Below are 15,125 nucleotides of genomic sequence, written 5' to 3'. Positions count from 1 at the left end.
CATTGCTAGGATGGTAAAATTCATGCTTCCCAAACCCGTTGTTGTAAAGGTCAAAGGCTGTGAGTCTAATCAAACACAAAAAAATGCCGTCAACTTAATAGAAGCTTGACAAATTAGATAGTTACCAACAATGAACCGTTTGCTTGACATGCCATCATCCTTGACCTAGTCGACAAAAAATACAAGTTCACACAAGTTGTGCCAACCACAATGCAGTGGTTTAGTAGCTCGGGAGCATGAAACCATACAATTTTGCACAAACCAATTTTGGCAACTTGATGTCCAATGTAAAATCTTGGCTCTGAAGCAAAACAAGTTGAGAGTATCAATGCAATATTGTGAGAGAGACTGCCGAAAAAAAAAAAAAAAAAAAAAGTTTACATTGGGTGCAGGTGTGCTTTCTCATACGCACAGCCCTACACACACTTCCTAAGGATTAAACACAAAAACTCTCTGGGCTTTCCATGCTGACTCACAACATGCAGAAAAAACAAGACCTCTCACGAACAAAAGTTTGCATCACAATCAATTCAGAGCAGTGCGCCATGAGGATCTCCAGCAGATATCAGCTCTGACATGCAAACTGGGTGGCTCAGACTAGGGTTGCCACGATGTAAATAATAGTTGGCTAATGAAGAGTTTGCTACCCACGATAAATAAACCTAAATAACACACTGAAAGTCAGATGTTCTTTGCCAACATATCAAATTACGCAGGCAGCAAAGTGTGCGCACTGACAGAAGACGTTTATTTGAAGGTAGCGAATATAATGTTCATGACGAGTAACTGTAATGCTGCGTTCACATACAACGCAAAGAAAAGAAAATTCTCAGCTCACGCGACTTTGACTGCTGATTATAAATTTGTGTTTAAACTCACTTTCGCAAACCCGCAAGTATTCCCCCTTCTCTTCTGGAAAAGGACAGGAGGAGGGGCTTCTACGACTTGGTTCATACTAAAGTACAACCAATAGCTGGAATCAAGTAGACGTGCATATTTACAGAACTTCCTCGCTCACTTTCCTCCAAGCGATGTCTTTTTCATCTGGTCTCTGTACATGTATGACATTGTGTCATACAATTGCGGGTGCCTACACACCGCTACAACAATTCTTTCATCCATTTTTCCAGATTTCTTCTGCTACTGTCATCCGTGACAGTAGCAGATAGTGACATCCGGACAATCTCAATGCTGCTAGGCTTTCACGACAACGCGGCATTCGAATTTCTAACTTGAGTTGAAAAATTTCCACTCACGTGAATACATGAATGAAGCAATTTTGCGTGTTCGAGTTGTGTCATTCGCCTCATTTGCGCCGCCCTCTGTCTATTTGCGTCTATTCTTTGCATTGACTTTTTGTGGAATTGCGTAGCACGAAACGCTCCCTTAGCGTTGTATGTGAATGCACCATACGACCTCTCGGATTCGGAATGGCACAACAAATGCTGTTAGACACACAGACACGCACTTGAAGAAACACACTTTATTATATCTTTATGAACATATGACAGAAAAACAATGCGCATGTCCGATTCACTGTTTGTTCTGAGGCGTGCAGTCTCGTGGAACACACATATGTAAAGGGTTCACACACACTTTGTTGTGTTCTGAATTGTTTTTTGCAAGCATAGTATCGTCTATGAGAATGCTGCAAATGACCTCTGCTCTGAGTTCAGTACGCTTTATTTCCACAGAGCAGTTCGTTGTGAGGGCAACTCTGCAGGGTCACTTTATATATAGCGGATACATATGTGATTAAATCATAAAATAATACAAAAGCACGTTCACCTCAAAACATGGTTTAGATTTCAGTGATTATTATCATCATCTTAAGTATTGTTTACATTTATAATTGTTTTAAGATCTTAATATGAATTCGTAATTTCCCACCTGTTTTCATAGATGGATAGTTGTAAATGGAAAGGTGGTTTTACATGATAAATTTTTTTTGACCACTTCAATATTTTAAATAGCTTTTTCATTTCATTAGAAATGCAATTTTAATTTTGAAATTTTGAAAAGTTGGGAGAAGTTTTTATAAAAAAAATTAAATGAATTACATTTTTGATGCAAAACCACTAAAGCAAGAATATTCACCGATCCCTCAGCATCGCCAATTGATGATGTAATCGGATATTATGATAGATTTTTTAATAAAAATATCGTGAAGATATTTCATACATATCGCCCAGCCCTAGGAGGGAACAAAATTAATATATTCACAGACATCCAAAGTCATTACCCTTCCGAAGCAGCTAAACTGGGTCCTGGGATGAAAGGTAATCAAACACCAACATTAATGTAAACATTATGATATTGTGTCTAGCTCAGACACAGATGGGTCTCTTTTGATTGGCCTATGGTGTGTGTTGAGATAATTTTGTGTGAGTGCTATGCACTATAACAGAGACGTTAACTTCAAACGGCAAAACATTGTGATGGCATTTTACATCAAGATCGAGTCCAAGCTGTCAAAGTTGAGTCTGAAGGTGGTTGCACACCGGGTGAGAAGAACCACACCGCGGCACGGCTAGGACACAGCACAAGTATCGAACACAGGTCACGTCAATGCGGTTCACGTGGCAGATAGTACACACAAAAGGGTTGTCCCTTCTTAAAGAATGAACAAGGCTAGAGTAAATAACATGTGTCCACTGATAATTGTTTGGGTCGAATTTAATGGAAAATATTTTAGTTACGCTTCATGGCGCTTCAGAAAATTTGAGCAGCCTCTGGAGTTGTAGACGTGTGTACATTCATAGAAAACAATGGTTTCGAATTTTAGAACCAGATGCCTCCAGTGTGCGACCCCCTAGGATACAGTATTTACTTGTACTTGGTGTTGCTTTGCTATTTTGCTTGCTAATTTTATCAATTAATTGTAAAGACAAGAGTGAACCGCCGTGACCTGGGAGGTGGCGGCTGTTTTGGTGGTGGGGGTGTAAGTGACAGCTGAGGAATTCTGGGTCTGCATGGTTTCCAATGTGAGACACGCCAGGAATGCAGGCACAGGACGACACAGCCGCAACCCTTCACACCCGACATGTAACCACATATTTTCACCTACCTTACTACTCAAAACAATCTAAAGCCTGACCTCATAGATGAAAGCACTGCAGATTCCACCAATGTTGTAAATGACACATCATTGACTAAAAATGTTGCCGCCAGACTGTGCTTCCATATCAAAGCAAACAGGCTTCAAAATGACATAGGTAAAGCCTAAATTTGAACAGATAAAAATAAATAAATAAATCTGCACTTATAAAACGCATATTCTTGGAAAATGATGAGGAACAGTCTTTGAGACACCAACGCTACAGGCCTTAGGCGCAATCTGCTGTTTCTCGCCCCCATTTGCATACCGCCTCCACAAAGCCATTAATGGCACAAAAAAAAGGTAAGGCAAACTTCTGTCTGGGTCATATTTCATCCCAAATCTAAATAAAATAGGCTAATTATATTTAGGCCATGTCCACATTAATCCATTTTCATTTGAAAATCTACTGATTTCACTATGTTTCCAACTCTCATCCAAGCTAGAAGCCACAACATTAATATGTTTTTGCTTGAAAACACCATTTTCAGTTTCCTAATGACAGAGTTTACCAAAATATGTGATAATGCAATGTGTTTTCGAAACGATCCCTTTTCAGTGGGGGAAAACGTATTAGTGTGGCCAGAGACTTACGAAAAACACTTTATTACCATATACAAGTTTTCAAATTAAAACGGATTAGGTGAACGTGGCTTTAGCACAAATATGTTGACAATTTTAAGGATTTTTTTGCATTGCATTTAGGCCCATTTTCCTTCCACATACTCATTTACGTAAAAAGTTAACTCTCTCTCGCCAGCTCAGGTATTTGTTACATTCATGCACTACAATGGAAAAAGGAGCTGTAACCATGTAACTGGCCTAGATTAGCACAGAACGGCACGGTTTCACAACAAGAACCATTTGACCCAAATGGTGGAAAAGTGGCTTTTGTTAAAAAGAGTTTCACGGGTGTCGAATGAGAACACATAAAAATGCAATTTCAAAACATAAAAGTTGAGAGAGACAGGAAGTTAGGGGAAAAAAAGGGAAATGGAATCAGGACATGATGGAAACCAAATTTGAACCAGAGTTCCCATCAGTACTGCCATTGAGCATGAGCACCTACTATGCCATAGCGCCGAAACAACGTGAACAATTTCTAAGTTCAAATCAAAATCACATTACAAACCCATGCCAGGTTCCTTAACTTCAAAGTCGAGCAGAACGTGGGTTGGATGGGTGCTAAAATTAGCGTTTTGCACTCGCCTCCAGGACAGTCTGCACGTGGTATTTTTAACCCAAGCCATACTGCTACAACGGTCACTGGAATCAGCACACGGTGTCCCACTCTGGATAACCGGAGTGGTGGTGGCGTAGTGGGCTAAAGCACTGAGCTGGTAATCAGAAGGTTGCTGGTTCGATCCCCACAACCTCCACCATTGTGTCCTTGAGCAAGGCACTTAACTCCAGGTTGCTCTGGGGGGATTGTCCCTGTAATAAGGGCACTGTAAGTCGCTTTGGATAAAAGGTCAATACATTACTTTTGATGCACAATAAAATATGACTGTTGTGTAAAAAGGCACGAAAACAAAAAAAAAACTCTGGCTCCATCAAAACATTGCAGCAAAACATTACGTAGGGGACGCACGCAGCTGTCCATTTCCTGCATCTAGAGCCAGCGTGTGATCTTACTGTTAGCCGCGAAAGCCAAGGGTGAACAAAACACTGACTGATTTAATTCTTACAACCATGTCTTTTGTAGAGGTCGACCGATTAATCGGCCGATTTTTAGCATTTTTTACATAATCGCGTCGGCCAATTTCAAAGTATATCAAGCCGATTATTAGGCAGGCGCATCTGTGGGCAGCCTAGTGTTGTTGTGGAACACGTGTTCGACGCACACTGCCCCTAGAGTCATTTTCCAGCAGAGTGAGCAGACCTCATCCAGTGCCTATAAGGAAGGAGCTAAGTTCCTTGGAGAAAACAGTAAGGATTACATTTGTATAACTTCTTTAGATTTAATTAAAAACTTTTGATATGTTACTGCCAACTTCAAGAAAAAAACGTGACAAACGCGATAGTTGACATGACGTTCGGCTACTTTGGATATTGATAGCGTAGTTGAAGTTGCATTATCACAGCAGAAGGGTTGCTATCATGTCACAATAAGTAAGCAAGAATTTTGCAATTACAGACAGTGAATCTGAGACTTTTATTTGTTCTGTTTGTGTGTCTTATATTTGAGAGGGTTGTCACTCAATGCAGAGAAATAAGTAATAAAAAAGATACCAACGCGCTACATGCTATTGAAGGACTGGCTTTGGTAAGCTCGGACGTTATCGGTTCTGCTGTCGGTACTGGAGAAATAAAGAAAATACATTCTTTATTGCTATAAAGAGAAAGTTATTTTATCTCACCAGCCATTTCTATGTATAATAATTCTATGAAACCATTTGTCTGTGATGCAATTTAGCTATTCGCAGTCAGAGAGAGAGAGAGAGAGAGAGAGAGATCTCGCTCACGTGGTGCCACAGCGAGCACAAAACGAGCCCTGCTTAATGAGTGACAGAACTAAACATTCAAACATAGCCTGGTTTAGATCTGTGATATTAGTCTGATTTTATTTTATATTTCGCCTTCCAAAGATTATAAAAAGAATATTTATACATAAGCCGCATTCTGTCTAGCACAACATCCTTCCCTTCACAGCGGTGCACTGACATTTCTCCCTAAAACTCAAACTTAACGTCAGAATCAGCACGATCGGTGATTGTTGTAAAATGCTACTGTTGCTAAACTGTGGGACGCGTTTAATAATAAAATAGCGCAAGAGATACCGTTCCCAAGGCGCGCGCTCCGAAACAGACAGCAACGAGACACAAAAATATGTCTAAACGACCAACTTGGAGATTCACTTAAACACAGTTTATGTCTTAAATGGACGTAGTTATGGAAATAGTTGGGAGAAAATATGCTGCATCAGGAGTCTATTAGATCTGAACTTCGGCCTTAAAGGGAAGCATCCTAATAAACATGCCGACGATTGAGCCATTACTGCGAATCAAACAACAAAAGGCAAAGAGAAAATCACTTACAGCTCTTGAATGAATAACTTATGCATTAATAAGCATTAATCTATCTATGATAAACTATGCAGTGTTATTTTACAATTGATTACTTTATTAGATTTCTTTTTAGACCACACCTGAACAGTAATGTTAGTAGACCTTCCTGAAATATATATATATATATATATATAAAAAAGAACCGTTAAGAATACAGTTGAAGTACCGGATCGATTAGCAGTATTGGTAAGATAGTAATACCATTAAAACCTTAACGATACCCATCCCTAGTTATGCCTGTGCTTCTCTTGGATGCTCTGAATATTGGATTACGTGTCTGGATTGCCCCTTAATTAAAGCTGCATTTGGATCTCAACCTTCGTGTCTCGGAGCAGTTCGTAACAACTGCTTTGTTTATTTAATATATTTGTTATACATTATTTATATAATATGTTTTTACATTATACATTTTTAATTTAAGTGTCAAGTGTTCAATAAATGTATTTGTTGAGAAATTTTGTCTATCTTAAGTAATTATTTGTGTTACATTTTTTCTTTCAAATAAAAGGTTCAAATAAGAGGTTAAAAACAAGCACATATCGGCCAAAATAAATCGGCTGCATTAATCGGCCGACCCGGATTTCAAAAGATCGGCATCGGCCTGAAAAAACCAATATCGGTCGACCTCTAGTCTTTTGTTGTCATAATGACGGCTGGAAATAAACTTATGTAACTTGAATATTTCAAAACACAACACTCAAATTGCACATGCCTAAAGTAAAGTTGTATTTCCTACGCTCAACCACCTACACTTATTTTAAAGCACCTTTTTTAATAAATGACCCCATTTTCTGTCAATAAACTGGACAATATGATTACACTGATCATATAAAAGGCCTGAACATATAAAAAGGTATAAATGATTCCTTTTAATACCACAAAATAAGCAACTCCAATCCCACATACCTAAAATCAAGTTGCGAATTGTAAACCACCATTCCGATCATGTAAAGTGCAAATTGACAGAAAATAAATGCACAATAAGAGCACAAACACTGTATTTAAACAGAAACCCTTATAAAAGGTGTAATGAATTGTTCAAACGCTAAATTGAGTAACACCCAGTCGCGTAGCTTCTGAAATGTTTCTCAAGCAGCTTGTAACATGTCTGTTTCCACAAGTTCAGGTCCATAAAGACAAAACATGGCGCATCATGTCACAGTGCAACTCTGAACCCATTTCCTTCCCTTTAGTCTAAAAGGTTGTTTATCCTTTGTCGTGAGTGTCAATGATCCTAGCAAACACTGATTTGTTTGAGCAAATACTATATGTACACAAGGGGGCAGGTCCACACATCAGTGGTTCTCTAAATGGTTTTGCTTTAAGGCATGATTTTACATTGGACATTAAGTGGTGACCCAACAGAGTACCAACATTTTATAAAATCACACAAAAGTCAACAAAAATGTCTTTACAATAAAACACTGAAATGTATTAATATTTCCATGAACTACATGGACCCAACATTATGCAATATTATTAACGTGACAAAGGGTGAATATGAAATTGAACAATTTTGCAACATAAATAAAAGCAGAACTGTGAGAAAAGTGCCTACTTTTATTAGACTACCACATGAAACCAACACTGGGTCAAATATTGTATTAGTATACGCCATGTTAGCAGATGACAGATGAATTTGCGTCAAAATAATGCAGTTTGTTTGGATGCATAGCCTTTAACATCAACAACAAAAAATAAGTAGAGTTCTCTCCAACTTAACATTTCATTGTCTAGGTGATTGAAAAGTAAAAGGCTACTTACACAAAAAAACAAAAAGATTTTTGCTGCTGGTTTAATGTACGTAATTAAAATGAACTAAAGCAACACAATTCTAAAATATTGCCACAACTTGATTTTTATTATGTTCTATACATTTCAATTTGTAAAATGGAAGTTTACTTAATCCATTTGAGTCTGGACTACATGAATACTTTTTGGTGTTGATGACCACGTTTACATGCCCTTAAGAAAACAGTTTACTCCAGGTGGTTTTTAAGAAAGCAGCGTTCTGAAACGTCATGTAAACGAGAACACTGATTGCCTTACTCCGTTTAAGGAATTAAAAGAAAGCGGTTTAACACACATAGGTTTCTCCTGGAGAACACAGCATAATGTGTCCATGTAAACGCATAAGCAGCGCTGTTCCGGTATTTTGAAGCATGTGGTATTTACGGCATGTGCGTGAACAGTCTGAATAACACATGTTATAGGATGGAGCTATATAACAAGACAACACAGTAGAAAGATTTCAAAATTTTTGGGATAACAGCGGGGAAAGTACATGTTCTATTAACTACACCCATTTATAGACACCAATGTAAAATATTGACGTTCGTGTATATGCGCTGATACATCAAGGGAATCCCAGAGTTTTAGGTTAGAGGAAAACCCCATTATTTCAGCACAATTCCACTGCATATCGCAATGGAAAGGAAACAAACACAGCATCAACTCTGTAATATCTGGTAAAAAAGCAAAGCAATGTGGATTAAAATAAGGCAATGAAGTCTGCCTCGGATACTATTTTTGTTACTTACACAAGTGTTGCAGGAAATTACATTGCTGTGGAGAAAGCTGCCTACTGACTGAGCCTCATGTATATCGGAGTAAAGTGTATGCCGCTTATACAGTGCATGTAAATGCTGTTTTTCCCCACTTTCTCGCAATAAGCCACTTTCTTGTGTCCATATAAACTTAGTCAATGTAGCACTGATGATATGGTTATATCGTGTAGACATGGTTAGCTGCATGTCAATTTGCAGCATTTACATTTAGCATTGTTTATCCCTCCATGACCAGAGGCTGCACTTTTTTTTATTTGTCAAAATGAAAGACAGCATTTTGAATTAGAGGTCGACCGATTAATCGGCTGATTTTTTGCATTTTTTACATAATCGGCATCGGCCAATATCCACGCATATCAAGCCGATTATTAGGCAGGCGCATCTGTGGGCAGCCTAGTGTTGTTGTGGAACACGTGTTCGACGCACACTGCCCCTAGAGTCATTTTCCAGCAGAGTGAGCAGACCTCATCCAGTGCCTATAAGGAAGGAGCTAAGTTCCTTGGAGAAAACAGTAAGGGTTAAATTTGTATAACTTCTTTAGATTTAATTAAAAACTTTTGATATGTTACTGCCAACTTCAAGAAAAAATGTGACAAACGCGATAGTTGACATGACGTTCGGCTACTTTGGATATTGATAGCGTAGTTGAAGTTGCATTATCACAGCAGAAGGGTTGCTATCATGTCACAATAAGTAAGCAAGAATTTTGCAATTACAGACAGTGAATCTGAGACTTTTATTTGTTCTGTTTGTGTGTCTTATATTTGAGAGGGTTGTCACTCAATGCAGATAAATAAGTAATAAAAATATACCAACGCACTATATGCTATTGAAGGACTGGCTTTGGTAAGCTCGGACGTTATCGGTTCTGCTGTCAGTACTGGAGAAATTAAGAAAATACATGTATTATTGCTATAAAGAGAAAGTTATTTTATCTCGCCAGCCATTTCTATGTATAATAATATGAAACCATTTGTCTGTGATGCAATTTAGCTATTCGCAGTCAGAGAGAGAGAGAGAGAGAGATCTTGCTCACGCGGTGCCACAGCGAGCACAAAACGAGCCCTGCTTAATGAGTGACAGAACGAAACATTCAAACATAGCCTGGTTTAGATCTGTGATATTAGTCTGATTTCATTTTATATTTCGCCTTCCAAAGATTATAAAAAGAATATTTATACATAAGCCGCATTCTGTCTAGCACAACATCCTTCCCTTCACAGCGGTGCACTGACATTTCTCCCTAAAACTCAAACTTAACGTCAGAATCAGCACGATCGGTGATTGTTGTAAAATGCTACTGTTGCTAAATTGCGGGACGCGTTTAATAATAAAAAGAGCGCAAGAGATGTCGTTCCCAAGGCGGCGCGCACTCCGAAACACACCGCAAAGAGACAAGCAAAGTATAGACTACTTTGGGTTTCATGTGCGCGTCTAAACGATCAACTATACACAAAAATATGTCAAAACGACAGGCTTGGAGATTCACTTAAACACAGTTTATGTCTTAAATGGACGTAGTTATGGAAATAGTTGGGGAGAAAATATGCTGCATCAGGAGCCTATTAGATCTGAACTCGTTCTTAAAAAGGGAAGCGTCCTAATAAACATGTGACGATTGAGCCATTACTGCGAATCAAACAACAAAAGGCAAAGAGAAAATCACTTACAGCTCTTGAATGAATAACTTATGCATTAATGAGCATTAATCTATCTATGATAAACTATGCAGTGTTATTTTACAATTGATTACTTTATTAGATTTCTTTTTAGACCACACCTGAACAGTAATGTTAGTAGACCTTCCTGAAATATATATATATATATATATATATATATATATATATATATATATATATAACAAAAGAACGTTAAGAATACAGTTGAAGTATCGGATCGATTAGCAGTATTGGTAAGATAGTAATACCATTAAAACCTTAACGATACCCATCCCTAGTTATGCCTGTGCTTCTCTTGGATGCTCTGAATATTGGATTACGTGTCTGGATTGCCCCTTAATTAAAGCTGCATTTGGATCTCAACCTTCGTGTCTCGGAGCAGTTCAGTAACACCTGCTTTGTTTATTTAATATATTTGTTATACATTATTTATATAATATGTTTTTACATTATACATTTTTAATTTAAGTGTACAAGTGTTCAATAAATGTATTTGTTGAGAAATGTTGTCTATCTTAAGTAATTATTTGTGTTACATTTTTTCTTTCAAATAAAAGGTTCAAATAAGAGGTTAAAAACAAGCACACATCGGCCAAAATAAATCGGCTGCATTAATCGGCCATCGGCCGACCCGGATTTCAAAAGATCGGCATCGGTCGACCTCTATTTTGAATTATCCGTCAATGTTTCAAAAATAAAACAATTTTTATTACCTGTCCTACACCATAACAGAACAAATCTGTGACCCATTTTTGAGTAGCAACCCACCAGTTGAAAACTATTGCTACAGAGTGCATCACATTATTTTAATGTATTAATCTTCAAAGCAAGTATAGGTGATTTGAGAATAAAGTAAAAAAAATGATATGCATTGGATAACTTCAGCACTGCTACACCGGTCTGTCTTTAACTCTTTCCCCGCCAAACACGGAATTTTCCGGGTTTCCGTGTTTTAGGTGTTATACGGTAAGGAAGACTCCTGCGCATGTTTTGAAAGAGTATGCAACTCTTTGATCAAAGAAACAGACTGCGATCGTCTCAAACATGAAGAAGTGGAGTATGAGAAGCTCAAAATATCAGACATAAACATGCCTTTTTCTCAGCTTTTTATCTGAAATGTTGTTTTTTGACAAAACCTACCTCTGTTCAAGTCGCAATAAAAAAAGAACAAAAAAACAAATATATCAAACTTTTTGCCTGATAGTCACATGACAAACTCTCCGCTCCCTCACAAGACAACATATACAAACACACACTAGATCAAACAGAGAGAAGCTTCTCCAGTCTTGATAAGATCTCAAGTGCATCCAAATTCTTTCCTCTCCAGCCTGAACAGCAGCCCAAAAAAAGGCAAGTGATTTTAAACCAGCGAGGCTGTACAGAGAACCTACTGTAGTCCCACCAAACCCAGAAGAGTTTTGAAATTGTCTCATATCATGATATAAGATTTGTCATATCGCCCACTATTAATACAATGAAAACTGCTAGTTTCATTTAGCTTTACTTCACCAAACGTCAGTGCTAATTAAATTCATTTAGTCGCAACACATTGAATGTGATGCCCAAAAATGGACAGCACCCTGGGTTTTGAGACAATGCAGATGTACTCACAGGTAAAAATAAATAGGTTTGCAAATGATGAATATATCTTTTGCGAGAAACCTTAGTGATATGCATTAGTGTGTTAAACTGTTCTAAGAGCTCAAACTTAAACCAAAGTGACATCTTTCACAGTTGTTTATGGTCAGGCCAAGCGCATTCCCTAGAAAGTCTAAATCGTGTACAAAACACACATCCTAGCAACATTTTTGGAATGTGGTTCTTAAAAATAAGCAACCTCCGTCCTGTTTATGTTGATATTGCGTGACGTTACGCTCTTCAGACATGACATCAGGCATTCTGACAATCAATCGTCATTGATATGACCTTACATGAAGTCTTCAACCTTAATTCATATGGCATAACACTGTCGCACTCCCCATTTCTGCTTAACCGCAGAATGTCTGAGAACTTAAAAGAAAATGAATTGTTAGCAATTATTATCCCACATCCAAACAAATTGATCAAAAGCTCCAGGTGCATTCATATCCAGAGATGTTTAATATTAAACTTCCAACACAGAAATTATTTTGGTCACATTTTACAATATGGTTGTATTCGTTAAGAAAGGGAACAAATACAGCAACTTCCAGGTCAACTTCCTTTTACGCACTTTCAGTGTTATTTAACTGCATTTCAGAAAAGAGGACAAAAATTAAATATGGAATATACATACACTTGTGGCCAAATGTTTGGAATAATGTACAGATTTTGCTCCAATGGAAAGAAACTGGCATTCAACTGATCATAATTTATAGTCAGGACATTAATAATGTGAAAAATTACCATTACAATTAATTTTTTACATTTCAGAACTTCTTAAACTTTTATGCCGCAATGACATCTTTGCAGATCCTTGGCATTCTAGCTGTCTGTTTGTCCAGATACTCGGGTGACATTTCACCCCACACTTCCTGTAGCACTTGTCATAGATGTGGCTGTCTTGTCGGGCACTTCTCACGCACATTACAGTCTATCTGATCCAACAAAATCTCAATGGGGTTAAGATCCATAACACTCTTTTCCAATTATCTGTTGTCCAATGTCTGTTTCTTTGCCCACTCTAAACATTTATTTTAGTTTTTCTGTTTCAAAAGTGTCTTTTTCTTTGCAATTCTTCCCATAATACCTGCACCCCTGAGTCTTCTCTTTACTGTTGTACATGAAACTGGTGTTGAGCGGGTAGAATTCAATGAAGCTGTCAGCTGAGGACATGGGAGGTGTCTATTTCTCAAACTAGAGACTCTGATGTACTTATCTTCTTGTTTAGTTGTAAATCTGCCCTTCCACATCTCTTTCTGTCCTTGTTAGAGCCAGTTGTCCTTTGTCTTTGAAGACTACAGTAGTGTACATCATTTATGTCAACTTCAAGCACTGTATAGCCTTCATTCCTCAATGATTGACTGATGAGTTTCTAGAGAAACATATCTATTTTTTTGCCATTTTTGAGCCAATATTAACCTTAAAACATGCCAGTCTAGTGCATACTGTGGCAACTCAAAAACAAACACAAAGACAATGTTAAGCTTCATTTAATGAACCAAATAGCTTTCAACTGTGTTTGATATAATGGCAAGTGATTTTCTAGTCCCAAATTAGCAATTTAGCATGATTACTCAAGGATAAGGTGTTGGAGTGATGGCTGCTGGAAATGGGATCTGTCTAGATTTGATAAAAAATTCCTTTTTTCAAATAAGGATGGTGCTGTTTTTTACATCAGTAATGTCCGGACTATAATTTGAATGCACTTTGGTGAATTAATGTACCAGCAAAATCTGTACATTATTCCAAACTTTTGGCCGCCAGTGTATATGATAGCTACAATAAGATGCCCATTTATAAATACAGACTGCTATTTCAGTGTTTAATGTTATCCGCTTGTCACGACTGAAATGCAGCACCTGGTGTTGTGATGATCAGACTGATCTGACTTTGAGCTGAGCGGCTAACTGGCTAAAGCAGCAGCTAGCTTCCCAAACACACCCGAGAATCAGACAGACAGTCCTCTTCCTGCCTTCACACATTCAATTAAACAAACACACACACTCCACGATCATAGATCCAACACAATGTGCATTCAACAAACGGAAATATCCTGGATCTCCCGCTTCAATAAAAGCCCATTTAGCTTCAGCGGCTACATGGTTCTGCAAAAACAGCCCGATGATGATGATGATGGAGGTGATGATGTCGGTCTGAGTAAACACACACACATACATACATACACCAACCGCCAGCGAGTCATTCGTGCACAACAGCCCCCGACCCGACGCTCGAAGACCGAATAAAGCCGATCTAACCTGGTGCAGGGCGGTGAGACCGTCCACGTTAGCGTAGTTGATGTCCGCGCCACGGTCGAGCATTCGCAGCACCTCCTCCGTGTCGCCGCTCGAGCAGGCGGCCAGAAACACGGCGCCATCGTCGAACTTCACCTTCGTCTTATTCTTCTTCAGCACGGTCGGCTCGAGGTCCGTCTCCGACCCTATCCACCTCTTCAGCTGCTCGTTCCTCTTCTGCTTGGCGTCCGCCATCTTCATCCCCTCGAGCCTGGCGCTTCTTATCGCTCTCCGATGGAAGATATACTTTATACTGCCACTATCACACAGTGAGCGCGCTGCTGGGGCGTGGGAGGAGACGGGGCGTCTAGCTGCTTAGCCGAGATATCGCGAGAGGATGCGACGTCATGTCCCGATCTGCAGCATGACGTCATCTTTGAGGGGGCACCAAAGCAATGGAAAAGAGTAACAACCATGCAGTTTTACACATTATTTAGTTTCATTTTTTTCTGCAGTGTTAAATATTTTATTCACATGAGCAATGTTTTAGATTCTTTAGATTCAGATTTGAGGTCTTTATGGTTGAATTGTCTCACATTTTACACTCTATTAAAAGAATATTCCCTGTTCAATAAAGTTAAGCTCAATCGACTGCATTTTTGGCATAATGTTGATAACCAACTAAATAAATTTCCACTAGTCCCTGTGGTGGAAACAAATCCAGATTACAGATACTGCCACTATCTGCACTTACAATGGAAGTGAATGGGGCCAATTTGTAAATGTTAAAAATATTAACTTTTTCAAAAGCATAGCCACAAGATGTAAACAAAATGTGT

The 15,125-nt window shown here is 38.4% G+C and overlaps 1 protein-coding gene across 18 annotated transcripts in view; it reads right to left on the bottom strand.

Moving 5' to 3' along the window:
• LOC127637681 (protein phosphatase 1 regulatory subunit 12A-like) overlaps positions 1-14,641 on the bottom strand; it is a 102,743-nt gene extending 88,102 nt beyond the window's left edge. For all 18 annotated transcript variants that reach the window (XM_052118869.1, XM_052118875.1, XM_052118880.1 and 15 more), the window contains exon 1: positions 14,311-14,641. In XM_052118869.1, the coding sequence (XP_051974829.1) occupies positions 14,311-14,547 (237 nt within the window). In that variant the 5' untranslated portion in view covers positions 14,548-14,641. The remainder of the gene's footprint in view (positions 1-14,310) is intronic.
• Between the last annotated feature and the right edge of the window lie 484 nt (positions 14,642-15,125).

This window comes from Xyrauchen texanus, chromosome 45 (assembly GCF_025860055.1).
Source record: "Xyrauchen texanus isolate HMW12.3.18 chromosome 45, RBS_HiC_50CHRs, whole genome shotgun sequence".
Taxonomy (NCBI): Eukaryota; Metazoa; Chordata; class Actinopteri; order Cypriniformes; family Catostomidae; genus Xyrauchen; species Xyrauchen texanus.
Note: the sequence above shows the minus strand (reverse complement) of the source record. Positions and strands in the feature narration are given on the sequence as shown.